This window comes from Ascaphus truei, chromosome 10, assembly GCF_040206685.1.
Source record: "Ascaphus truei isolate aAscTru1 chromosome 10, aAscTru1.hap1, whole genome shotgun sequence".
Classification (NCBI taxonomy): domain Eukaryota; kingdom Metazoa; phylum Chordata; class Amphibia; order Anura; family Ascaphidae; genus Ascaphus; species Ascaphus truei.
In genome coordinates, this window is record NC_134492.1 from 23,266,589 (window position 1) to 23,294,495 (window position 27,907).

Genomic DNA, 27,907 nt, shown 5'->3' on the forward strand with positions numbered 1-27,907 from the left:
CTGAAAAAGCACTGCGTATTTCTTTTTTAATTGTAGAATGAGAAATAGTATTGCTGATGCTCTGAGTACTTCTTATAATGCAGTAGTCCCGATTAGTATAAAATGATGAGGCCATATTGAACAGTAGCCCAGCACTCAATACTTTGATTAGGAAGGCAAGTTATTTTGAAAGGTTGATGAATATGATCGAGAGCATCTTCTCTTGTCCGTTCTCTGGGAGACAACAGATTTGTGTAGCATCGTGTAGTGCATGGGTGACCAACTCCAGTCCTCAAGGGCCAACAAGAAGTTAGGTTTTTAGGATATCCCTGCTTCAGCACAGGTGACTCGGCCTTTGACTCGGCCATTGAAAAGCCACCTGTACTGAAGCGGGGGTATCCTGAAATCCTGACCTGTTGGTAGCCTTTGAGGACTGGAGTTGACTACCCCTGATATAGATGATGAGTTGAGAAGTTCTCCCAATTTTTTTTTAACTTGAGATAACTCTAATTTAAATGCGTATATATTATGTATCCATACACTGGAATTCTCAAATTTAACACCATACCCAAAAAACATTAAGAAGGCATTATTGATCTATTATCATGTCCATCAAACAGCATTTATGATCACGTATTGCATGCATGGAGATTTTCTTTTACAAGTCGGATTTAGCTGAGTGTTTCAGTCGTCTCCCATGTGATTCATCAAGTTAAACATAAGTTGAGATGAAATTCGAGAGCAAATTCACCTAACTTATTGCAGTGTATTAAAATCAATAAGTAGAAAAAACAGTGAGCATCCAAAGGTTTTCTTGAAAATAGATTTACATTCATTAGGCCTTTCAAGCCCATCAGTTTTGACTGATGAGATAAGCTTGAAGTGCCAGTGATGGATTTTATGTTAAACTTCAGTCGCAGTATCTGCAGAAGCAATAACATATACCCAAGTGACATCTCAAGCATGGTTTCAAAGTTTAACGTTGCAAAGTCGGAATAACTAGTCTCATGCTGAAGAGACCCACAAGGTTTGAATAGCTATCTGTGAGTAGGTTTTCTGGCTCTCCACTTCTCTAACCCAGGCTGTGCTGAAACACTGTGTAATACGGCAGGCATATTCTCATAGAGATCCATGTTAAAGTGGACATGACATGCAATTGAGCACACAGTGTCACCTTTTACTTAATTTCCCAGAATCCCAGGCTACAGTGAACACACGGTATGCCAAAGATAATGGTGAAAAGCAGGGTTGCAGACCTGTCTGAGACACGTGAATATGCTCACAAGTGATATTTTATTTGCTGTACATGGTTTAACATGTATCATTGTTCCATTCTTAGGCTGCGCTTATAGTGCTCGTGACAGTGACGCGACGTCGTGTCAAAACAAATCGTCGCCGTCACTATAAGCGTAGCCTTACTCTGGTTGTTTAGTTAACCTCATTTTGTACTTGACTGAAGCCAGGCATGCTCTCTGCTGGGGATCATGCACACAAATCAAGCAACGTTAGCAGGCTAATGTAATATATATATATATATATATATATATATATATATATATATATATATGTATGTATATGTATATTTTTTTGTGGAACTTCTTATTACCCTGTTAAACAATTTGTTTACTTCTGTGCACAGCTATATGAATGTAAGCTCATACTCATACAGAGCCCGCGAAGGAAAATAGAAACTCCTGTTCGTGAATAGCTTGATTCCTAAGAAATGTATTTGTCACACTGAGACTGAATTGCAGTTTATTTTATTTTTTATTTAATCATGTATGGCTTTGCAGTGTTGCATCTACTACTTCTGGCCGTGTCCTTGGGGGGCTATTACTTATTTGATATTGCTCCACTAAAGCCCTGTGCGTTTCCAATACAAGACTGTACTGTATGGGAAACTGGATATTTTTTTTTAATGTGTGTACATTTACAGATAGAGATTCCTCAGAATATGAATATAGTAATGGAAAAGAGAAAACACATATGTACTTTATCTAAATTGGCAATCTGTCAATCATTTAGATGTTGATAGATTTGTTTCCCAGAACCTCTGGGCTCAGCATGGCGCTGGGAACATGCAACTGTTTCTAAGTAAACCCATTAGTACTTAACAGCAGGCCTGAAATAATCTGCTTGGGACGTTTAGAAGCAAAGGTATAGGAAGCTTATTATTTTCTCTTGGCTGGTGCAACATAAATAACAACTCCAAATCTGCCTGTGCTTTTTAATCACAAACTTCAACCCTCAGACAGTTGCTTATTTTAGGAAGCTCAATTCACTTCAAAGTGATGCATCAGTGGAATCCATGCCGTTTTCTTTCATGGTGCACACTACTGGCAAAGGCAGTAAAGATGGCATGTTCCCTGCGGTTTGTCATAGCAATGGTTTGGAGCTGCAATTTGTACATTAAACATAGCTATATTTTCTGGAGCTCATATTGAAGACCAAATAAGGGTTCTGTTTTTTTTTCATTGTATTACATATCCAACTATCCCTGCAAAGAGGGGATTGTGCTGTAGTTTAGATGTCTCACTGATTTTAAAGCATCCCAATTTACATTCAAATCTATGGTCTAGTTCTAGCAGATCGTTTGTGATTTAAAAAAATTATTAAGGAAAGTGCAGAAAAAAAGCAGTAAAGTAAAATAAAGTGATTTATTCCATAAGTGGATCAAACATGACGCCTAGAGCAGCAACAAAAGCACCACACCTACGCGTTTCGCGCCGTGTGCCATTTATCAACCTTTGATGCACCGGTCATCTACACTCTAAAATAATTATTAAGCTCAGTCCATTAAATATATTCGTATGTCCAGCTCCTCCCTCCTCTACAACACTTTGATTTTATTGATCTGTTAATTGTGTAAATCAATAAAGAAAAAGAGAGAACAACTCGAGGAATTGTAAACAAGAATTTCCCCGAAGAAATAACATAAGTGCAATGTTTAAAACGTGTAATTTACAGCTATTTGTGGGAGAAGAGCAATACCATGAATGAAGGTGGATGTACCGTTTGAATCCTTCAATACTTGTTTGCTCTAATAATGAAATAGACAGTGTATACTTTGCTAATTGGCCATTGATCAGTTCAGATAATATCCAATTCTGTTGAAGTCTGACCAAGGAATTGCAAGACAACTTTTTATGTTTAAATACATGTAGCATGAGTAATTTTCCAGATAGGCACCAACATGACCCCCTGCCGCCACCTCACTCCCTCTTGCTACATTTCACATGCAGGATTTTCTTTTCCAAATCCATCCTTCCCAAGGTGCCGTAATAGACCAGTCATCTAGCACTTTGTTTTTGGTTAGTCAATTATCCATGTAATTATTTCAGCAGTGGTCTTGGCTGCAGTCAGACACACGTTTTTATGATGCAATATATTTCTTCGCACTCCCCGCCATAGTCAATTACACATTTAATTTGACATTTTATTTCAGCGGTGGTTTGTTCATGCAAATCTCATATCCCATAGGATTATTCATGTAACCCTGCTTGTTTCCAAGATGCGTTTCCATCCCTGTCAATTTAAAATGAGGGTGATTTAAAACTCAGATTTTTTTCCCCACTGCTGCACAAGGTATATATATAAAACTCATACTATTTTCCTTCTGCCATTTCATTCTTATCCCTTAGACCAGGGGGGCTCAACTCCAGTCCTCAAGCCCCCGCAACAGGTCAGGTTTTCAGGATATCCCTGCTTCAGCACAGGTGGATCAACCTGTCCCTGCTTCAGCACAGGTGGCTCAATCGTAGTCTTCGACTGAGGCTTCGTGCTGAAGCTGGGATATCCTTTAAATCTGACCTGTTTGGGGGGCTTGAGGAGTGGAGATGAGCACCCCTGCCTTAGACATACGTCATGTGCAGTTTTTATATTGTGTTAAGCCCCCAAAATATTTGTATTCATGTCTATACTCTGTTGAATATATATTCCTTTAAAAATATATATATATACTGTACAGCTCAACCCCGTTGTAAAGCGATCCGCTACAACGCGGATCGCGTTCTGTACTAAATAATATTAAATCCAGTACCACACCATCATGCTAAAAGCAGTGCTTACTAATTATAATATCCATATTTTTAAATTGATTGAACATTGTACATTTAATGTAATCAAGTAAAGAAACAAGTTTAACTAACCAGGAAATTATTATTGTTCTTGTTATTCCTCCTGTTCCATTGAAGAACCTAAATATTCCTACCACGTTTGATGAAGCACAGTGCCTGCTTGGCGAGCATGTTCATAACAAAGGAATAGAAAACTGGACACACACTGCTGAATCTCAGACAATTTAAGTGTGTAATTAATTTTTATCTGGATTACCTCATTGGCCCCTCGAGGGGTACAAGGCTGCTGAGCCAGGGGATGAGTCATAGCATTACATACCTACATCTGATTGCTGGGAGACTGGATGAGATTCTCTGCTAAAGGAACCAGTCACTGCTTAGCATGCAACACCTGCTGGTGCTTTCGGTGAATGTGTTACCTTTTTACCCCTCCCCCTTACTGCCTCAGAGGCCAGCAACATGGAAAAAGAATAAGACAAACATTCACATTCATGCCAACATCTTGTATGGTATTTAACCATTTTCTGACCTGTCTGGCAGCAAAAGTGTTGGGGTTTAAAGCTTGTATGATCTTTATGATCTCGTTTATAAATAAAAGTTATTTCCTGCCATGAAAATAATCCCTACACGAGTCTTCCCCAAAACGAAGTGGAGCATGCTCAGACCAGGCCATGCATCGGGAACAATGTGTTAGTTACCAGATAGCAGGCAGGGGAGTCCATGTAGTACACACTGATGTCAAATTATTATACTTGATCAAAAGAAAAGCTTTCATTATTTAACATTTACAGGCATACCCCGCATTAACGTACGCAATGGGACCGGAGCATGTATGTAAAGCGAAAATGTACTTAAAGTGAAGCACTATCTTTTTCCCACTTATCGATGCATGTACTGTACTGCAATCGTCATATACGTGCATAACTGATGTAAATAACGCATCTGTAACAGGCTTTATAGTCTCCCCGCTTGCGCACAGCTTCGGTACAGGTAGGGAGCTGGTATTGCTGTTCAGGACGTGCTGACAGTCGCATGCGCGAGCTACCATTTGCCTATTGGGCGATATGTCCTTACTCGCGAGTGTCCTTAAAGTGAGTGTCCTTAAACCGGGGTATGCCTGTATACGATTAGCTCAGCGTTTTTCAACCAGGGTTCCTAGGAATCCTTTGGTTCCCTGGGCATCCCTAATGGGTTCCCTGCAATTTTTCTGCTCATTTGACAATTGTATCAAATACATAAGAATTTACAATGCATCTGATCTCAGACATGTTGTTAAGAATTTCACTTGGGGTTCCTTAACCAAAAAAAGGTTGGAAACCACTGCACTAAATGAATAAACAATTATTTGCAAACCCACATAAATGAGCATTGTTCTTTTTCGTGCGTACTACAATGTATCTTTGTTCCCACTTGCTGACTGCTGGCAGAAGACTGGTTTGTTGAGGTGAAAGTGACAGGCAGATCTATCACAAGGTAATATTGTAATAAACCCAGGGCACAGCCTCACCCTGGACACATTGTTCTCACTAAATTGTTGCTAACATGGTCTTGCATCAGCAGGGAATTTTGAATGCAACATGACTTTATGATTTTCTTTCAATTTTAACACGAACCATTTTCAAACTTGCTACTTTAAAGCGATAATGTGTTTCAAAGTCATTATCTTCACAATGATCATGATTTGTTTGTACTGCTGAATATGATAAAGCAGAAAATTTCCCTGTGTACATATATTTGATCGCAATGTATATACTAAATATAACCCATTTTTTTTTTTTCATAACTGGCAGCTATTGCAATTGAAGGAAAATATTGTAAATTAAATCTATTGTATGAATCAACTAACCGGTCACAACAGTCAGCTTTGCATATTTACTTATTTATTTCTAATTTTTTAGCCCTGGCCGATGCCCCATTTCATACGACAGTGAAATAGTGATGATGAATCATGTGTACAAAGAAAGATTTCCCAAGGTAAGGCTCATTTAGAATGTAACATGCACACTTCTTTAAGCACACAGAGACCCAGCAGTACATGCTGTTAGGAGGCCTGAGATGCATGTTGCCAGATTAGCAGATGTTGCTGGTATCTCTAAATCGGGAAAACTCAGATTATCTTCAGGTGGGATTAGGTCACATGAACTGATTCACTGCCAGCAGCACTTCAAAAAGGCTGAAGTCACATAAACATGTCGACTCATTAATCGGTTTACTACCAAAACCAATGCCAGTGTGAATTTGTGTCAGTTTAGCAGTTTCATGTATTTGTCAAATTCATTTATTGCATATTTATGGGGTTTAGTTAATAAAAAGTGCTGTAAAATTTAATAAAATGCCCATAATCTACTATGCTTGATAGAGATCTAGGCCTATATTTACTAAGTGGTGCTTTTCCATATTCCACCTGACACCGTACAGCCCATTTGCTTGAATGAGCCATTGATCATAATGGTCAAAAAATGTATAAATTTATATTGCGGAACGATTTCATATACCCATCATATTTTTGCTATTCATTGCATTCCTGCTTAAATCAGAAATGGGTTAATATGCTTTACTAAAATCACAATTACACTAGGTTATATTCAATTATTTGTCATTTAACATTACATCTCAGAGCAAATGCATTTATGACCACTTTATTTTAAAATAGTTAAGAGAAAATTAATAATTTGTTTATAAAACTACAACCAAGTGTAGTGATTTCCAAAGCAACCTTTTAGGAGTACTTGAGTACTTTAATTATCAAGTGGTAATGCAGTTTTGGGGATAAAACATTGCTTCCTCCTTTAAATTACTACTGCATTACAATACATTTTATATTTAATTTGTACAGCTACATTTGAATGCTGATTTAAAATTAATCACAGAACCTGTGAAATGAAAAGCGCTCACACTCTAGCAGGGGTTAAATAAGAATCTTTTGTGTGTTCATTTTTCATACCTTTTGTTGTTTCCTGAAGGCAACAGCACAGATGGAGGAACGACTGGCTGATTTCATCACCTCCAACGCTCCAGAGAACGTGCTGCCATTAGCAGATGGCGTCCTGAGCTTCATTCATCACCAGGTGATCGAGCTGGCGCGCGACTGCCTGAGCAAATCCCGAGATGGCCTAATCACCTCTCGTTACTTCTATGAACTTCAGGAGAACCTAGAGAAACTTCTTCAAGATGTAAGTACCGAGCAGCTCCGTAACATCTGAAGTTAAGTAGTGTAATTAAAGTAGAGGTTTAGATTCCCAAAGGTAAAATGTTGGCCATCATTCTGTGCCTTAATCACTTAGCGTACAATTATTTAAATCCCATGTGTCCATAAAGCAAAGTTATGCTTCAGTATTTTCATGTTTCCATAGGAGAAACAAACAGGAGAGTCTTTTTGAAATTGCTCTCCCTATTTAGAGATGTTTGGGACAGTATATTTAACTAAAAGCATCGGTAAGCTTTAGACTGTTAAGTCTCTAGTCTAGCTTAATATCTGTGTTCTGGTTTTTCAAGACTGGTCAAAATATATAGAGGTATATGTGCACTGAAAAATTAAAGTTTCTTGCAGGTGCTAAAACTCAATGGTGAAATCCCATTGAAATTAAGCAAAAAGAGAAGCGCTCCTAAGTAGTGGTCCAGCGGTGAGCATTTATTCACCAAAAGGTGTTTAAAAGTCTGTGAGGGTTCACGGTTTATTAACCTTGACGTCTGCTATGTTGGACCAGCACATTGGGTGAATAAATACTCGCTACTAGACCATTATTTCGGAGTGCTACTCTGCTTCTTTTCAAGACTGGTCCCGTACATCAACTGTTTATTTATTTTTTTAGATTATTTTTTTCTACCGTAATTGCTCTTTTTGGGCCAACCTAAAACCCTGATGTGGTTAAAAAAGGAGTTTGGCTCAGAGGCCTGAATGCAAGTAAAGCACTGTAAGGCTAGGTCCCCCCTGCCTGCTGAGCGCACTCTATGCCGTGCCCTGCAGGGACGAGAACCGCCCCTCAATGGGGCCGGGCCAGCTACCTACCATGGCCATTGCGCTGTGCGGACAGATTTTTCTGAAGACCGTAAAACGGTCTTCAGCACTTGTGACTGAGCGCTGACCACGCCCCCTGCGGTTCAGACCAGAAAATAGAGCTGCACGCGCCGCCAGCCTGGCAGGCGCACGTGTCGCGCCGACAGCGGAGCTGTAGCCTAAGTATAGACTAATTGTTCTGTAATGGCTGGTCAAATTAATGGCTGGTCAAATTACTCTGTCTATAGATACACCGCTTTTTCATTTTGCAAACTTTCATCTGCACGCTGTTGGATAGTACAGACACAATTCATTGTTGTTGCCTGTGTACCTGGGCATTTCCTTTGCGGACTGCTGCATCCTTGTATTGTGCATAGTAACCCTTTAATAAGTTGGAATCTAGGCTAGTCGAAGAGTTCTCCATTTGTTTTGTTGCATTGGTTTTGGCGTTGCTATTATTACCACACGATTGGTGTATGTGTTGTGTAAAGATGTGTAAATAGCGCACATTGAAGCATAAGAATTATTTTGAGAACACGCCTTTTTGTTTTCTTAAATGCACAGATACTTTTTATGATCGTTCCAGATCGAAAGCTGAAGAATATCTGTGTTGGTAAAATAAAACATTTATAGAATAAAATAAAAAGGTGATGTCCCATATAGTAATACTGCCTAAAAGATCCCCTGAATGGTCTTTGCAAGTTGAAAGTACTGTAGGTGTAAGGATATGCCCAATGTTTAGTGCTGTCTGTGCATACTTCAAATTCTGTTTTCTCTGGTTCCCGGTCTGTTTAATAAAGTGTTCAGCTTGGAAGAAAGGTTGAATGAATTGTAGATATAAAGCTCCCATATTGACATGTCATAATCACTGACAGACAGGCTCTCCACGCAGAAAAAAGCTTGGGGCATATTCTTTTATTTGGTGAGCCTATGACTTCGCTTACCATTTTTATGGGAAAATGCCTTGAAAATATACAGATGGAAATGTAATTTATGTGTAACTGCTTTTATTTTTAGAAGCATTTCAGTGAAAATATCTTAACCATCAGCAGCACAGAAAACATTGGGGAAATCCTAAGTGCTGATAGCAATCGGGGAAAATAAATACAGAATTTGTGCAGTGTTCAAAATTGTAATTTGTCTGGGACTTTCTTCTCCCGGTGTTTAATGATCTATTCTATATTGTGAACCGAACCGACAGTGAATTAGCATTTGCTGTATTCCATGTTGTTTGTATGTTTAAAGAACAAAAAAAACTAGAAAAACTACTGCTTTTAATAAAACTTTCAAGTGTTTGCTGGTTTAGCAGGTAGAATGACCATTTCAAAGCCATATATTGTGTAATAAAGTCTCTATATTTGCTATTCCTAAAATCATAGCCCTGTTCTTGTTTTATCATTTGCCATCTAAATCCTCCTTAAGGTATTCTCCAGGGCTCTCTTTACCTTATCTTTTGTATTTAAAACACATGTGGGATGACTGTGGCAAGAAGAGATAATTGAAAAGACAAGAAAAGTCCTTCAGTGTCCTCAGCCACAATCCTAACCAGCCATGACCTCACTGGGCTTAAATCTGACTTTCCATATTTGCCTGATAAAGCACCCCAAGACGTGACCTTTTCCACACATGTTAAAGCTCGCTTGGTTATATTTACCCTTTGTGCCAGAGCGATGTGCAGCATAATGGACACTAAGGAGGTTAATTAGCTTGAAAAGCAGTACAAGGTAAATATCACTTCTATTTTAGGGATGATAGAATTGGAGAAAACGAGTCATTGTGCTACATATACAACAGTGTTCAGTACCCAGTCTACTTTGTGTTGTGCTTTGATTGTCTTTTACCTGTATCTTTCCACAGACGTACTTTTAGAAGTACATTGTGGGTCATTGGTTTTCTCATGTTCTAAAGGTCACCAAAAATGACATGTGTTGATCTCCAATGGCCCTATGACCTAATCAAAATATATGGAAACCTGTTGGTTATACAGTAAAATTGCTATTACTTTGGCTTAGTCTGGGCTGTGGGGTATGGATCATACACAATAAACATGGAAGCCCTACAAAGTGTTTGACCTAAAAATGCAGTGCGGGGATTTCGCACGCTTCGAAAATGCTCTTGAGTTGCACGAAAACATGGAAACCGTAATGGGGTAAAATTGCAATAATGTCGTTTCGAATGAAAAAAAAACTGGACACCACTACGGTTGCAAATCCTGGAATATATTGCCGTTTGGTGGCAGAAACAGACCTTTATGGGTTTTCTCCTGGTTCCTGGGAATCTTTTCCTAATGAGGGCATAAGTGCAAATAGATTATTCTCTGCTCGAGCAGTGCCTCTGCTTTTTGGTCTGTATTAGCTCAATTACGGTGTTGTGACTGCTTTACCCTGGTTATTGGCCGTGCTGATCCCTGGAGGAGCACAGCGATTTTAATTTCATGCCCGACTGGCTGCAGTTAGTGACGGATAGGGCTTTCAGATAAAAAAGCTGCTGTGTGCATGTATTCCATCTCTGGTTGTGTATAGGAATGGCATGTGCTTCAACCTGCAGCCTTCTCCCTCCTCTCTCCCCTCCTCCCCCTCCCACTGCAAGGGAGAAATAGGAAAGACACCCGCAACCTTCAGACAAACATGTCGTCACTGGGAATGGCTAATTAGATGACATGCATCAAGTCGCCGCGCATGGCAGCAGTTTGGTATATAGCGCTGTTTTGCCTGAGATTTTATCAGTAGCGATCATAAACAAGACATCGGCAGAGGTGTCCTCTCCACGCAGGAAACAGCTGGGAGAGATGTTTCTCAGGATGGTGGACCCACAGCGATGTGCACAGATCATGGCTGAGTGGCTCTTACAAGTTGGGTTTTTTTGTTTTTATAATTCACTGGATATTGTTGATGTTTGTTAGGTTATTGGCTTGGGTTGTATGCGTTTCCCAGATTTGCAGTGTTCACAGATTTAAACCTTAAGTGTTGTGTTGAGAGAGTTAAACTTGCGTGATTTGTGAGCAAACTTTGAACAAACCTTTATGGTCATTTCGGATATAATGACAATTTGTGTATTAGGAATGTTGCATCATTAAATATATTTCTTGTAAGACAATGCTGTCTTTAGTAGGGGACTAATACTAGACTTTTTGAATGCTTTCATTCATATTCTCCTGGTTTATGAGCTGTAACAGCTTGATACAGTACTAGCTGTTCCTATTGCTTTAAATACCAGCAGTTCTTTAATATCTTTTTAATCTTGCTTCTGTTTACACATTTTCCAGGATGTAAATCCTTTGGTTAAAGCTGCATTCCATGTAAATGGAATGGGAGGTGGAACAGAAAATCCTTTGCAATTTTACAAAAATCTTACATTGTTTCCTGAATGAGTCCTTTAGAAATAAAATATAAAACATAAAATAAATATGTTGTCATTAATACCTTATTCCTATTGCTTTCTATGAGAAAAGAAAAATATTTTATTGTTGCTCTCTGTGTGTGTGTGTGTGTGTGTGTGTGTGTGTGTGTGTGTGTGTGTGTGTGTGTGTGTGTGTGTGTGTGTGTGTGTGTGTGTGTGTGTGTGTGTGTGTGTGTGTGTATATAGAGAGGTGCATGCTACACAGCGAAAAAACATTTTGGCAATTTATTAATGAAGGATAAAATCCTACAGTGGTGTATGTATGTGTGTATCCATACAGTATCTATATCCTTAATTTGGCCATTGACTATTCTATACTTTGTTGTGGTACAATTAGTACAGTTGCTCTGTAATAAGGAAATTAGTCACCTGATGGTTCTTAATGCTATAGACATTATGGTCGGGTCACAGGCACATGGCTAATCCCAAGAGGTAATAACACAAAAGTAATTACATGGAAAAGAGATTAAATAATGGATTTGAAATATATTAAAAACCTATCCTGCTTTCGTATCATCAGCAGCAGCAGCAGCAGCAGCAGCTGTGTTTTAAATACTGTTACCTCTACTTTCTGCTTTCAGAATCCCTCAAGAATTAATTCTCTGTGTAGGTTTTAATAAGCATTGTTAAATGAACCTTTTTCCTGCTTCTGTTCCCTTGTTGATAAAATATTATGCCTGCAAGCGACGGAGGGTGAGCAGAGGTTAACTTGTCACTCCTCTTGTCTTCTAGTCCTATTTTCGAGGGATGTGTTAGTCATAATTTATAGTGTACTCAGGGAAACTCCAGGCAAGCCTTTGAGAGTTGCAGTCTGGTCTTTTAGAATAATCTGCAATAAATGATGATGTATATGTGCGCGTAACCATTGTTTGCAATTTCTACCAGCATTCTTGTGCAGGAATGAAGATTTTTCATCTAGATTAATAAAAAAAAAAGATTTTTTTTTAGCAGATTCAATGGCAAAATGAGCCTGGAGGTTATGACGTTATATTTACAGCTTTAACACGACTGAAACTAAAAGTGATCTCTCTATCGATGACTAATACTATACTCCATTATTTGGCACCTTATAGCAAGATTATCAAAGGTTATTGATTTTGTTGACGTGCAATGTAGCTTTCTTGGTTATTCTGGGGAGCTGTATTGTGTTAAGAACTAAGAGCATGTACTTGTTTTCATTCTTGTGAGATGAGTTTTCAGATGTCAGACCCTTAAGGCTCAATCAATATGCATTTATGTACCTTACAAGAACTCTTTGTCTGACTTCTATAAACATATCTGTTGAGTTTCTTGCTGCCTGATTCTATTTAATCAACTCAGTGTGCTTCATATTGATCACCTGAAGTTTGTGAAAGACTGCGTCTTTCTCTCTCTAGCTCTGTATATACTGTAGAACTGTACAAGCTCCACCTCGACCTAAAAACATACAATTTCAGATATATACATCTGAAAAAGACTTGGGTGCTGTGTGCAAGGGACCTATAAAATGCTTTTAGGTTGGCCTATAAAAAGGCACCATAATCTATACGGTGAATGCTCAGTTTCCAGATGTGCGAGTACAAGTCCTGTATTTGGGCAGCTCACATGCCCCGAAGGTGGAAAGATTTCCACTTTAGTGCGTCAGGGACAATAATGTGCTTCTTTTGTGTTTCACAGGCCCACGAGCGGTCGGAGAGCTCAGAGGTGGCCTTTGTTACCCAGCTGGTCAAGAAGCTGATGATCATCATCGCGCGACCTGCTCGACTTTTGGAGTGCCTGGTAAGGGTGTGAGTGACTGGGATGGGACCTGTGTTCATCACACAGAGGGTGTAGAAAGTAGCTGCGGAATGTTAATGGTGTGGTTCCACCTAGGGGTTTTTCTTGTCTTCTAGGTAAAAAGCCAGAGGGGCTCCGTAGCTAAACCTGATTAATTCTGCTGTGGAGAGACCCCGTGCTTCCCAAGATTGGTGCCTTCATAAGGTGCCTCTGGTAGCATCCTCAGCAGGGTAACTAATATGATGCTTTAAATGTACTGGAGCTAATAGGAAGCAGCGGAGTCTTGCATCGCCACTTCCTATTGGTCTGCATACCAGGGGACATTTAAGAATCGTGGAAGCACCAACAAAGGTATCTCCAGGACCTGGAGTTGAAAATAATGCTCCTGAGACCCCTTACTTCAGACATTTTTTTTTTTTCTTGGAACGCTCCTTTTAAACATAAATCTGACAATTATAACTAAAATATTTATTACACTATTAATGTGAAATAGTCTGACCTTCTCCAAAGGGGACAGGATGAAGCTATCTTGGATTTGTGATGTCATTTCCTACTGCAGCACCCACAGCAGTATGGAAGTATCCCACCACATCTAAAGAAAATTAGCACAAAGAAGTCCTCATGGACACTAGTGCCTTTCAAGTGAAACAAAAAGAGAATATGGGTCTTATTCCATATGGTCCAAAGCAGCCAAGGAGACATATACAATCTAAGCAAACTCCAAACCCAAAGCAGCTAATGTAAACAGAGATTATCTGAAAACTGACCCTGAAGTCAATAACTGTTTCGGCCTATCTCAGTGGGACCAGCTGCTTCTGACCCGATTGAGTAAGGTTCCTAGTGGGGGGAGGATTGACGATAACTTTCCTAATACTTTGAATATTAGGGGGAGTAAAAACAATTTTTCCCAAAACAGTTGGTGAATGTGGCTCTAAAATGAACTTAACCCTCAACAATGAGATTATCAACTCCACATCTTCAAGTCCCCCCCCCCCCCCAAATAGGTCAGGTTTTCAATCAATTGAGCCAACTGTGCTGACGCAGTCTTTAAGTGAGCCACGGATTGAGCCAACCCCGTTCTCCCCCATCCGTTTAGTTTACTGTCTGACAGCAATTTACAGCAGAAACCACTGAAAATGCCATGAAAATGCATACATCATTAGGGCACTGATGGTATGTAATTCTTGTGGGTTTTTTTTAAAGAATATAAATAAGATGTAGTCTAATTTTAAATAAAGTGTGGAATATCTGTTATGAGATGATTGAAGCCTTCAAATGCATACATGGCAACAATAAAGCCACTTTTATATTATGTTGTATAAAGAAACCTCTTCAGACAATGGAAACGCCTCTTCTGGAGATACAAATAACATTGTATATACGTTTCCTTCCAAATGCAAATAGAGTAGAGGCGTTTACTATAGCAGATTTATTTTTTTTAAAGCCAAAATTGGCTAATGTCCAAATCTTATTTAGCAAATAAATAACCAGTTAGGCAAAGTCCCATTTGCTTTTATTTATGATTTTGCAACTCTTAGAATATCACAAATGTAACCCCAAAACAGGCTGGCCTAGGCATTGCTTATCTGTAGGTACTGCTGCAATAATACTTGGGCTACTACCTATTCCTCTGCCCGCACACGAATACACAATCTTAGCACAACATTGGGACTTGCAGAGTTCTCTGCACGAAACCAGCATGTCCTTCACTCAAAAAAGAAGCACATTATTCATGTATCAGTTTGACCTTTCTGATTTTTTAAAGAACACAACCGTTGCCCTCCACAATATAGACAAAGTGGTTTGGGAATTGGCAGGTAGGTCACTTTGTACTAATACTCAGATTCACAGCCAACTTGTTGTGACCTTGGGTAAGCCAATTTAGCGGCCAGCACCTCAGTTTGCTCAACTATAATTGAGTAATGCTATTTGTTCCCCTTTTACCTGAACCATTTAGGGACCTGTCAAAGTGCATGTTTGCTGTCAATTTTAAGACATCACTCCCCTGAGATGGTTTCATAAATATATCAGGAGTTCATTTACAGTGCTATGAAATAGTTCAATGGTGCTTTGGGGCAGATGGAGAAGGAAGTACTTGGGTCTGGCATATAAATGCAGTTATCTGTTGCAATTAGAATACAGAAAGGCTAGCTGACATTTGTAGCAGAGTTCATTCCTGTGGCTGGTTCGTCCCCTTTACGAATACATTAACTCTGTGAGGCAGTGGTTGAAGATACCATGTTAATGTTGATTTCCTGTTAAAATAACTTGTAAATGATAATGTAGATTTTAGCTGCATATCTGAATCTGACAAACTTATTTCTGAGCAGCTTATTAAAGAGTAGATAAAATAATGACATCCATACACAGGGTATTTTTCACATTGTGATCAACCCATTTACTGTGCTTGGATTGCATTAAATAAAAAATGCAGAATCTTTTCGCACCCAAGACCTGAATATTTAGTTTATAGATTACATGTACGGTACACAGCAAAAATAAACCATAATGGATAGAGGATTTGAACATCTATTGCCTATGTGCATGTTTCAAATATTATTTAAAGATCAGGGAACAACCTGTGCCACAGCATTGTGCTGTAACAAGATAATTAAACAAACTATAAAAATAATAACCATATAACACACATTGAATCTGTGGGGTCAATTGTAATGTGTATTTGGTTGCGAATACATGAACTTAAGGTTCCTACATGTACAGTATTAAGACCAGTGGCTGTTTGTTTGCCTTCTCTTTCACTCTCTCACCTGAACGCTGCACTATGTATGTGTCCACATGCCAAGTCTTCCCTTATGCGGGGTATTGTTCTCAGGAGCAATTCAGAATGTAGCTTGCTTTTGAAAGAAACAAATATGCCAAAAGGTTTCCAAAGCAACTCCTGCACCTGTCATTGTCAGGCGAGGGGGGAGAGCAGGTGGAGACGGCACGGTCTCCGTGAGTTGAGTAATGAACTCCAAAGCTTTTAGTGACAGCTCTGAAAATGAACTTGCAGATGTCAAGGAAAGATAAATATACATACAAGCACACACACTGTATATTGTGTGTATACACGCACGCGCTCGCACATGCACATGCACGCGCTCGCACATGCACGCGCTCGCACATGTACATGTACACGCACGCGCTCGCACATGTACACGCACGTGCTCGCACATGTACGCACGTGCTCGCACATGTACGCACGCGCTCGCACATGTACACGCATGCGCTCGCACATGTACACGCACGCGCTCGCACATGTACACGCACGCGCTCGCACATGTACACGCACGCGCTCGCACATGTACACGCACGCGCTCGCACATGTACACGCACGCGCTCGCACATGTACACGCACGCGCTCGCACATGTACACGCACGCGCTCGCACATGTACACGCACGCGCTCGCACATGTACACGCACGCGCTCGCACATGTACACGCACGCGCTCGCACATGTACACGCACGCGCTCGCACATGTACACGCACGCGCTCGCACATGTACACGCACGCGCTCGCACATGTACACGCACGCGCTCGCACATGTACACGCACGCGCTCGCACATACAGTATATACATACACACACATACACACACATACACACACATACACACACATACACACACATACACACACATACACACACATACACACACACACACACACACACACACACACATACACACACACACACACACACACACACACACACACACACACACACACACACACACACACACACACACACACACACACACACACACACACACACACACACACACATACACACATACACACATACACACACACATACATACACACATACACACACACACATACACACATACACACATACACACATACACACATACACACACACACACACACACACACACACACACACACATACATACACACACACACACATACATACACACACACACACACATACACACACACACATACACACATACATACACATACATGTGTATACATATACATGTGTATGTATATTTGTATATATATATATGGTCAGTGCTCGAAGCTCTGACCATGCATCAAGCTTAAGCCTATAGGGAACCATGTTAAAAATGGTTATTGAGGCAAAAAGTGACACTGTGTGCTCATTTGCATGTCATTTCCCAGAATCCCTTGCTGCAGTGGAAGTGCTGTATGCTGGGTGATAATGGGGAAAGGCGGGGTTGCAGACCTGCCTAAGACATGCAGATGAGCATACAGCTATATTTGCATATATATATATGTATATATATATATATGTATATATATATATATGTATATATATATATATGTACACGCGCTCGCACATGTACACGCACGCGCTTGCACATGTAAGCACGCTCGCACATACAGTATATACATACATACACACACATACATATACATGTGTATATATATATATATATATATATATATACACACACACACACATATATATATAAATATATATACACATACTGTATATAAATATATATACATATACACGCACTTGCACATACCAGTGTGCGCGTATATAGTTTATAGAAGCTTTTTGGTAAATTATTTTTGCAGTTTGTTTATAGGCCTATTTTGTTTTAAAAGTTTCATAGCAAGAAGTTGTAATTTTTTGAATATAAAATGAAATGTTTTTCAGTATTATAATTAACAGTTCAGCATCCACTTTTTAGTTATTTAATATAACATCCTTTTTCTGATCCCTTTGTTGCAAACTTGTTTTAACTATTATCTTTGGAGGTTATGTATATCTATGTTGATACTATAGATGGTAAAATATGCCAAGGATCTAACCGTGATACACGTCTCATTATCCCAAACGTGATATTTTTGGCATAGTTACCAGGACCTGCCCAGTTATTGTTTAGGAAAGTGGCATTGAGAGCTCACTCTCTTATTTCAGCTCTCTTATTTTGAGAAGGTGACACTTATGTGATTTGTAATTGAAGCAGAAGGAGACTACATGTGATGTAGTTATGAACAACTTTGATATTGGAGTTACTGAACCATAATTAGATCATAACTAATTATATCACATTTTCCATAGGATTCACTGGTAATGCCTCATATAACTCATATTGTCATTCCTGGCCAAAGCACAGAACCGGCGATATCTGCATCTACTCATTTTCTCGTCCCACTATTTCTTTAATAAATGTCACAGACCTGCTATCATTTTCCTGGAGCTATGTTTCCGTTCATTAAACTCAGTGTGGTTGCATTTGCATAATATGATAGGCAGATGTACATCTCGCTGAGAGCTCCAGCTATTCCTGCACAATAATTTATCCCAGTTAATGACTTAGACATCATCTGTTTTACATAATCTGCAGGCCAGTCACATGCATGAAGCTTTTGTTTTAGAAGGAAGCTGCCTGTCATAACTTTGCCTACAGTAGGAGAGGCGTAATATTTTCTGCCATGGAATATGCATCACCAGTATTCTTACACAAAGAAATGCGTACGTGTTTTAGAATGAATTCTAAGATAAAAATGTTGACGTTTCCTACAATATTTTGCAGCATTCAGATCCGTGCAACGTTAGTCATTGCATCACAGACCATAGAATCCATCTCACCAGGGAGACCTTGTGAGCTAGCTCACAGAAACTTGCTATATCAGTGGTTGCCAACTCCATTCCTCGAGGGCCACCAATTGGCCAGGTATTAGGGATATCCCTGCTTCAGTACAGGTGGCTCAATCTTCTGATTGAGCCACCTTTGCTGAAGCAGGATATCCCTAATACCTGGCTGTTGGTGGCCCTCGAGGAATGGCGTTGGCCACCCCTGGGCTACATCATTTCCTGGAAGAACACCCCCTGTGTTAAAATCAATTGTTGGTGTGTACTGTATACTGCAGTAACATTACCATTGAATACTGTGGAACATGTCTGGATATGTTGTGGGGAAAGAATGAAGCCTGACTTTTTATAATAAATACTAGTGTATTTTCAAATACACATGTAATTAGAGCTCATTCCTTCACAAACATTTTAAGGACATCCCTCCATGTTCCTGAAGGCTTCTCCTAAACACCATGTAGGGTCACTTTAATTGGGAGAAAGTCCCTCTGAAAAAAACTGCTCCTGGAATAGAGCGATACTGTATGTCAGAAGTTTTAATTCCAATGTGATTGTCACTTCCCTCACTTGGCAGGGATACACCGTGAGGAGATGAGCAGGGGGTGCTGGTAAATGGAATAGCATATTGTATCCCTGGTACAGCTGCAGTCTTTAAAATACTTTAGAAGTCAGAGTTTAAGATTGTTTTCTTTAATTTATTGTGGTACTTGTAATTGTGCTAAACACGTCATATGTAATCACAACCAATGGTGATTTTGGGTATGATTGCACCTTGTCACCTTTTATGCAGGTTTTTCTTTCTGGTCCTTCAGTTGTATGATGGTTAAATGCTCTAACGGTATGAACAGTAGAAGTAGCTTTTCCAACATTTAACGAAACCGAAGTGTCGACTTCGATGTGATGTTAATGACCCACAATGTCCTGTTTTATCTTCAGGAATTTGATCCAGAAGAATTCTACCATCTGTTGGAAGCTGCCGAAGGCCATGCCAAAGAAGGGGAAGGAATCAAGTCGGACATTCCGCGTTACATCATCAGCCAACTGGGACTCACCAGAGATCCCTTGGAGGGTGAGCAGTTTACTTCTCTCTACATTCTTTTGATTATTACAGCAAAATGAAAGCGTATACTGCAGTTTATTGTATGACATGCAACTATGCAGATCATCCATCAGTAGTAAAGAAGCCAGTTTTCTCTAGGTCCACTTTGTCTTCTATATAACTCTTTACTGTGATCTGAAACCTTTTACATAAAGGATCCTGTAAAGATCTGTACTGCTTCTGTAATAGGTTGCAGTAAACTAAACTGGTTAGTTAACTTTTGCATTTTATTTCATTTGTGAAAACTTAAACAAAACATGCTTTGTTAATTAAACTACTGCAACTCTCCAAATGGAAATGTCAAGTTTAGCATCCAAGCTGCAGGTATCAACATAATAAAGCAACTGATCTTCCATCCCTGGAAGACAGTAGCTTGTATGAGCAAGGATTGTTAAAGGTCATTTGACCCTCTAATTGACCACTATGCAACAGTAATTGGAGAACAATTAACCCGTTGTTCTGTTGCATATTACATGGCTTCCCAAAAGCAGAGAGATTAAATTACCCTTCCCTGCTTTTGCATTAGAGATGTCATTCCATATTGTGCTCAGCGTAGATCAGGATTGTAGTTATCTTCATCTCGGTTTTTGATGTTTTGGTTTTCTATTAAACTATTATGGTTTATTATCAGAAATGGCCCAGCTGAACAGCTATGACAGCAGTCACCCAGATACACCTGAGACTGATGACTCCGTGGAGGTAAAGGGAGCTATATTTTTTCAAGCAATGTATCTTGTTACAGTTATATGTAGCGTTGTGGAATTGATTTGACAGGTTTTAGAGGTACTGGCTACCACATTAGATGATGTAGTCACTCATGTACATCCACGTTGCACACAGGTCCCCCAAGCCTCCTGCAGTCTCTAAAACCTCATACAAATACATTTGTAAACTGTAGATGGCACGATTCTGGGCATGAAAATATAAATAACTAAGGGGTTAGTGAGAAAGCTAAGCTATCCATCCATGATACAGCCGGTGTGGAGTAGTGAATGAGGACCAAGAGTTGATTATGTTTAGCTTCCAGCTTGCTGACCATGTTTATGTGCAGTACCAAAAAAGACCAAATGTAATTAGTGATGAATACGTTTAGTAAGTTAAATTAGTTGATTGATTGCATTTAACAAAGTTCACACAAGTGTAAGTGTTTTTAAATTATTTTTTGGCAGCCTGGAAGTTTTCTGTTGACTATTTGCTGCTATTCTATCATCAGATAGATACACACACCCACACACCCACACACCCTTTGCATGTCAAAAACAAATCACTGGGACGCAGGGCCGACAAGCCAAAGGATAAATGTGTTACAACACATCCTAAATTTGAGGTTACCATGAAAACATTAAAACCATCATTTTAAAATCGTTTTTTCCCTTCTTTTAAAGGTATAATTTACCTAGTTTTACATCTTAAACCTATCACTGCCATTCCTTTTAATTTAATGCTACATGGGACTACACCTTCATGCAGCTTGTACAGCTACGTTACGGAGTACTGGAATATGCTTCATGCAAATGTTCTTAGGTCAGCATTTGAAAGACAGAAATCCCTTTTTGTTGTAAGAATTACATGGCACAGTTAGTTTCCACCGACTACTGCAATAATATGAGGTTGTAAAGACTGAGAAGTTTATTAATGAGGAGCTGTAGCGCATTTCAAAATACACTGGATTATTCTGAGTGCATTTTATCAGAAGCCCAAACCTTTTGGAAAATGAACAAAATAACTTCTGATGCACTGGTAAATATCATTTAAACATTCAATTTATTAACACAATCCAGCTAGTACAGCCTTCTTTGTAGCATTAATTACTGAGATATTGCTGAAGGAGCATCTCAGTGAGTAAAGACACTGACTCTGAAGCATGGGAACCTGGTTCCAATGGTGTTGGCTCCTTGTGACCTTGGGCAAGTCACTTTATCTTCCTGTGCCTCAGGCACAAAAAACCCACATAGAGTGTAAGCTCTATGGGGCAGGGACTGTCTGCAAAAGGTCTCTATAAAGAGCTACGTAAAACTAGCAGCGCTATACAAGAACAAACAATTGTTGTTATTAATTATGATCATGTTTTCTAGCAGAGGAAGCAGGGAGGACCAGTGTGTAGTAGTAACTCTTATCTGTCTTTTTAGAGTCGCAGTGGTGCTATACTCCAGCCAAAGAAAACGCCTTCAGAAGAGCAGTTTGAAAACATTAAGCTGATCAGCAATGGAGCATACGGGTATAGACCAAAAATTATTTTATGTTCGGCCATAAGTTTGCTACCGTACTACACCACTTCCAGTAATTTGTGATCTGAAGCTGAACCAACCTGATTAAAACAAGAAAAATCTCCAAACTCTCAATTACTGGTTATCTGCATGCTAATATATTCAGAATACATGATCATTACTTGGTATGTTTGTTGTACGTCCAGAGTTTTTCTTCTTTTTAACACATTATGCTTTGTCTACTAAATTAATTGAATTATAATGGTCATTAAACCTACATTTCACTACGTTTTTAACATTTATAGGTAAGGTGTTGAAAATACATAGTTAATGGGTACAAGTGCATGGTCTAGTCAACAGTTAGACTACATTCTTCTTTCTTTGATCACCAGTTATGCTATTTATTTTATAAATACTACCACCATGGTATAATCTATGGCCCTTTTAAAAAAGAAAAAATGTTAAATACATCAAAACTGTTAATAAATAAAAACACAGTTGTGCCCCTAAAGCAGCAATTCTTCCACCCTAAAAATGATTTGATCAATTATATTTTATTGATCTCACCAATAAGTGATTAACACATTAGGAAATCAGGCACATTGACTTCAGCTCTGTTCTGTAGAATAGAAACATCTTGCACCTTAAAGCAGCTTAATGTTTGATCAAATGTACAGTATCGTGTGCTCAATATGCTTATGTCTTTACATATTCCAGGGCTGTGTATTTAGTGCGGCACAAGGGAACCCGTCAGAGATTTGCTATGAAGAAGATAAACAAGCAAAATTTGATCCTAAGGAACCAAATCCAGCAGGCTTTTGTGGAGAGAGACATCCTCACCTTTGCTGAGAATCCCTTTGTGGTCAGCATGTTTTGCTCTTTTGAGACAAAGCGGCACCTCTGTATGGTGATGGAATATGTGGAAGGTGTGTATCTTCTCACTGTCCCCTAATTATGATCTCCTACTAAAACTAGGACATTTTGGCTCCATATTTTCTCAAGCTTTTACCCCTCTACTAGTGGCATTGATACTTGTTTTCATTTGTGTTGCTTCTTAGTTTTAACAGCTTATCGTAGTTGAAAACATGGGGGGTTACCTCAATAAAAACCCATACACATTGGTACCACATAAAATATGGAGGAATATATTTTCTTTGGTTGTCTCATTGTTGTCATTTTGCTATCTGAATATTAAACCGGTTAAAAGATTTGTTTATTTGTCGGTCGTTTTGTGCAAAACAAATTTTCCATAACATAATACATTTGTCAGCCAGCCTCCCAATATCAAAGCAAGACCATAGAGATGTGACTACTCAGACTCCCAACATGCACTTTCCAGAATTTCAATGAGGGTAACGATGGCCATCTACTGTACAGTAGCTGTGAGGTCGGTCACAGGTGTAAATTCTTTAATTTCCCATTTTAGAGAGGTCTGTTACAGCTAGATGTGGTTGCAGCATATATTACAAAACCTAAATTGTGAGTTAAGTTGAACAAAATTGACATTCTGAATAAGTGTGCAAGTCGATCCAAGTGAAAATGGAAATAATCAGTATCTTGGGAATAAGTCGGTGTGGAGAACACTTTCAGACAGTGGACATGTTTTTCTCTGAAATGCTTTAACTGGCTTTTCTGAGTGCTTTGTGTGAATTGAACTGACTTGTCCTTATGTAAACAATATTATATATATATATGCATTGATATGCACTTATACATATTTATGTATTTATTGATGGCTTGTTTTGATTTATTTTGTCACAGGGGGAGATTGTGCCACATTGCTAAAGAATATTGGGGCACTTCCAGTTGATATGGCCAGGATGTATTTTGCAGAGACTGTTCTGGCACTAGAATATCTTCACAACTACGGCATTGTCCATCGAGATCTGAAACCAGATAAGTACGTAGTAAGATTTTAATGCTTTGTATTAAGAGAATATTTAGAATCACTCAATATAATGGTTTGGCTGAGCTTAGTTGGGTGAAATCCCTCCCAACATTTTTTTTTTTTTTTTTAAAAGAGCGCTATGCCACAGTTTTCATAAGAAAGGGGACCAAGAAAGACCAATCCGGTCTACAGCCAATCATGTACAAGAGTTTTACGAAGATACCTAATTACAGACCTTGTACTTTGGCCAGCTTACACAATGGACCAACCCTAACCCTAAATTGTACAATAAGTGATTTTCCGAAGTAACGAATACGATCTACCACTCTCCTTAGGATTTGTAGAGAACGAAAAAGCATATGATTCAGTCTACACCTCACCCATTTTAAATGTGTTAATGCAAGGTTGAAGAAGCATACTTGTGCATTGGTACTATAAGGAACATTTATGAAAATGCAGGGTTAACCATTAGATTGCGTGGACACAAGCAAGATGAGGATCAGCGTGCATGCGACAGGGAGACACCATGTCGGCAAACCTTTTCACAGGAACACTTTAATTGTTCAAGACCTTGAATTGGGAAGAAAAAGAATCAAAATCAACGGTGGATATTTGAGTTACCTACGATTTGCAGACGACATGGTTATTTTTACAACAAGTTCAGAACACTTCCAGCAGCAAATCAAAGAACTCACTGAAGCAAGTAAGAAGGTGGTCCTCTAGATGAATTTCAGCAAGACCAAAGGGATCAACAAATGTCAACTCTGCAAAGATTGAAATAAATGCAATAGAAAATTTTAAGAAGTAGTCAAAAATAAGGTCTACATTGGTCAGCAAGTAACGATGGATGGGAACCTTTCTGAATGAAATTAGTAGGGGACTGAAGATGGAATGGAGCACATTTGGAAAAAAACAAGGCAATCTTTCAAGGGAACCCGCCACTGTGCTTCAAAGGAAAGTGTTTGACTAGTGTATCCTGCATGTGCTCACGTATAGATTTAAAACTTGGAAACTAAATGCAGGGATAATTCAGAAGCTTCAGACAACTCATAGAAGTATGGAGAGATGTATGCTCAAAGAGAAGAAATACAATGAATGGCTTTGGAAACAAACAAGTCAGTGACATCACAAGGGTGACGAAACTAAAATGGCAGTGAGCCAGACATAACTCAAGAAGAAATAACCGTTCTTGGTCAAAGATGGTACTTGACTGGATTCCAAGGGATATCAAAAAACCAAGATGATGACCAAAAGGAACACGGGAGGATGAAATCAGAAAATGTATTGGAGCAACATGAAGAGAAACTTGCAGCCCCCATAACTGGAAGATCATTGGGGATACATTAAAATCTACAGATTACAACACAAAAGGCATGTTTAAACAGCTGCACAATGCATGCACGCTCCTCTAATGAAAGGTTTAAGGGGAATAGTTCCTCCAGCACAGAGGGGACTCAGGATGCTCAGATACAAAGATAGATTGTGGTGGTAGGGGAACTCCATTATTAGAAAGGTAGATAGGGAAATCTGTTGCCGGTACCGCATGAACCGAACAGTTTATTGCCCCCCGGGTGCTCGGGTTCGGCACATTGCGGATCGGGTAGACAGATTGTTGGGAGGGGCTGGGATTGACCCGGCGGTCTTGGTACATGTTGGCACCAATGACAAAGTTAGAGAAAGATGGAGGGCCCTAAATAATGATTTCAGGGATCTAGGCCAAAAGCTTAAGGCAAGGACCTCCAAGGTAGTATTTTCTGAAATACTACCAGTGCCATGCACTACCGCAGGGAGACAGTCAGAGATCAGGGAGGTTAATGCATGGCTAAGAAAGTGGTGTAGGAAAGAGGGTTTTAAGGCTTTAGAGCACTGGGACTCCTTTTCTGAGAGGTGCCATCTATATTCTAGGGACTGATCGCACCTCAATGAAGAGGGAACTTCTGTATTAGGGGGGGAGAATGTTAAAAAGGTTGGAGGAGATTTTAAACTGGGATGGAGGGGGAGGGGAATGAAACAGATAACGAACTAAATGGAATAGATAAGGAAACAAGGGGTTATGGAGGTAGAATAGGGGCACGTGTGAGTTTAACAAGCAGCGAGACACTCGTAGTAAATACAGATAATACTAGAAAACTTCTAAAGACAACCAATTTGGCGCAGAAAGGAAAGAGAAGATAAGATAATAGTACAGCCTGAAAAAAACCTTAAATGCTTGCTAATGAAAGAAGCCTGACAGATTAAAGGGGGAGCTTGAATTAATAGCTACAAGTGAGCAGTATGATATCACAGGCATTACTGAAACATGGTGGGATGAAACTCATGACTGGGCAGTTAATTTAGAGGGTTATTCCCTTTTTCGGAAGGATCAAGCAAATAGAATAGGAGGTGGAGTATGCTTATATGTTAAACCGGATCTAAACCCTATTATAAAGGAAGATTGTTTATGAAGGGATTGATGAAAATGTAGAGACCTTGTGGATAGAAACTAGCAGTGGAGGTAGAAATATAAAGAAAATGTTTGTATGGATATTCTATAAACCACCAAATATCTGTGAGATTGAGGAAGCTAAAATACTTTTGCAAATGGAGAAGGCATCAAAACTAGGTCATGTTTGCATAATGGGTGATTTTAATTATCCAGACACAGACTGGGGCAATGAGATTAGCATTACAACAAAAGGAAACAGGTTTTTGGGGGTGCTTAAAGACAATCATATGACCCAAATTATTGAGAAACCAACCAGGAGAGGGGCAATACTGGATTTGGTAATATCAAACAATGTAGAAGTACATTAATAGCAAATATTCAAGTCCTGGAACCTTTGGGTAAGAGTGATCATAACATGATCTCATTTGAAATAAATTATCAAAAAACTGATTACTTGGGTTCAACAAAGACCGTAAAGTTTAGAAAGGCAGATTTTAAGAAACTGAGGACTAATCTACAAGTAATATATTGGGATGATGCATTTGCAGATAAAAAGGTGGAAGATAAATGGCCAGTCTTTAAAACATTGTTAGAAAAGCACACTTATCAGTGTATACCCTTGGGTAATAAGTATAAAAGAAATAAGTAAAAACCAATGTGGCTAAATAAACAGGTACGGGAGGAAATGGAAAAGAGGCAGATGTTTAGATTCTTTAAAGCTGCAGTTCAGTCAATATCCTGCATGTGTTTTTTTTTAATAAATCAGTTCTGTAGTAAGAAAAAATACTTTTAGCATTTTCTGTTTTAAAAAAAATAACTTTGAAAGACCAATTTTCTTGTATTCTATTTTAACAAGTATTTGCTAAGGCACTGCCCCTTCATGTCCTGTCAAAAGCCCTGGCACACCCCTTTGTCAGCCCTGCCCTTCCTCTAGCACATGTCAGTGCAGGAGTGCTCATGAATATTCATGAGCTTCCACTGAGAGAAAGAAGCAGAAGAAAAACATATGCCATCTCTAATTATGTCACCAAATGTTGCCGATCAATGCATGGAGAACGAATTGACTGGCAGCTATACAGTTCTTTAGGTAATTAGAGATTGCCCACATGAAACTATTGAAGTAAAAAAAAAATAATTAAAAAAAAAAAAGACTGAACTGCAGCTTTAAGTCACAAGGGACAGATGCATCGTATCAGAATTATAAGGAACGTAACAAAAATTGCAAAAGGGCAATCAAATTAGCAAAAATGGATAATGAAAAAAAGGATTGCAATAGAAAGTAAGATCAACCCTTAAAAGTTCTTTAAGTACCTTAACAAAAAAATGAGAAAATTAACTCTAGAACCCTTTCAGTGTGAGATGGGCAGGCAGATTATTGGAGATAAGGAAAAAGCAGAGGTATTAAACAAATTCTTTGCCTCTGTGTTTACCAGGGAAGAATCTATTTTAATTGTAGTGCCGCAAGAGGAAGCCACAACCTCCATAT

The 27,907-nt window shown here is 39.1% G+C and overlaps 1 protein-coding gene across 1 annotated transcript in view; it reads left to right on the forward strand.

Annotated features, from left to right (window-relative positions):
• The window catches only part of MAST2 (microtubule associated serine/threonine kinase 2), a 231,077-nt gene that overhangs the window by 178,919 nt on the left and 24,251 nt on the right, over nucleotides 1–27,907 (forward strand). The window contains exons 10-17 of the mRNA XM_075616224.1: nucleotides 5,954–6,029; nucleotides 7,019–7,228; nucleotides 13,108–13,209; nucleotides 19,739–19,871; nucleotides 20,533–20,600; nucleotides 22,031–22,119; nucleotides 22,826–23,034; nucleotides 23,870–24,008. Of these exons, the coding sequence (XP_075472339.1) occupies nucleotides 5,954–6,029; nucleotides 7,019–7,228; nucleotides 13,108–13,209; nucleotides 19,739–19,871; nucleotides 20,533–20,600; nucleotides 22,031–22,119; nucleotides 22,826–23,034; nucleotides 23,870–24,008 (1,026 nt within the window). The remainder of the gene's footprint in view (nucleotides 1–5,953; nucleotides 6,030–7,018; nucleotides 7,229–13,107; nucleotides 13,210–19,738; nucleotides 19,872–20,532; nucleotides 20,601–22,030; nucleotides 22,120–22,825; nucleotides 23,035–23,869; nucleotides 24,009–27,907) is intronic.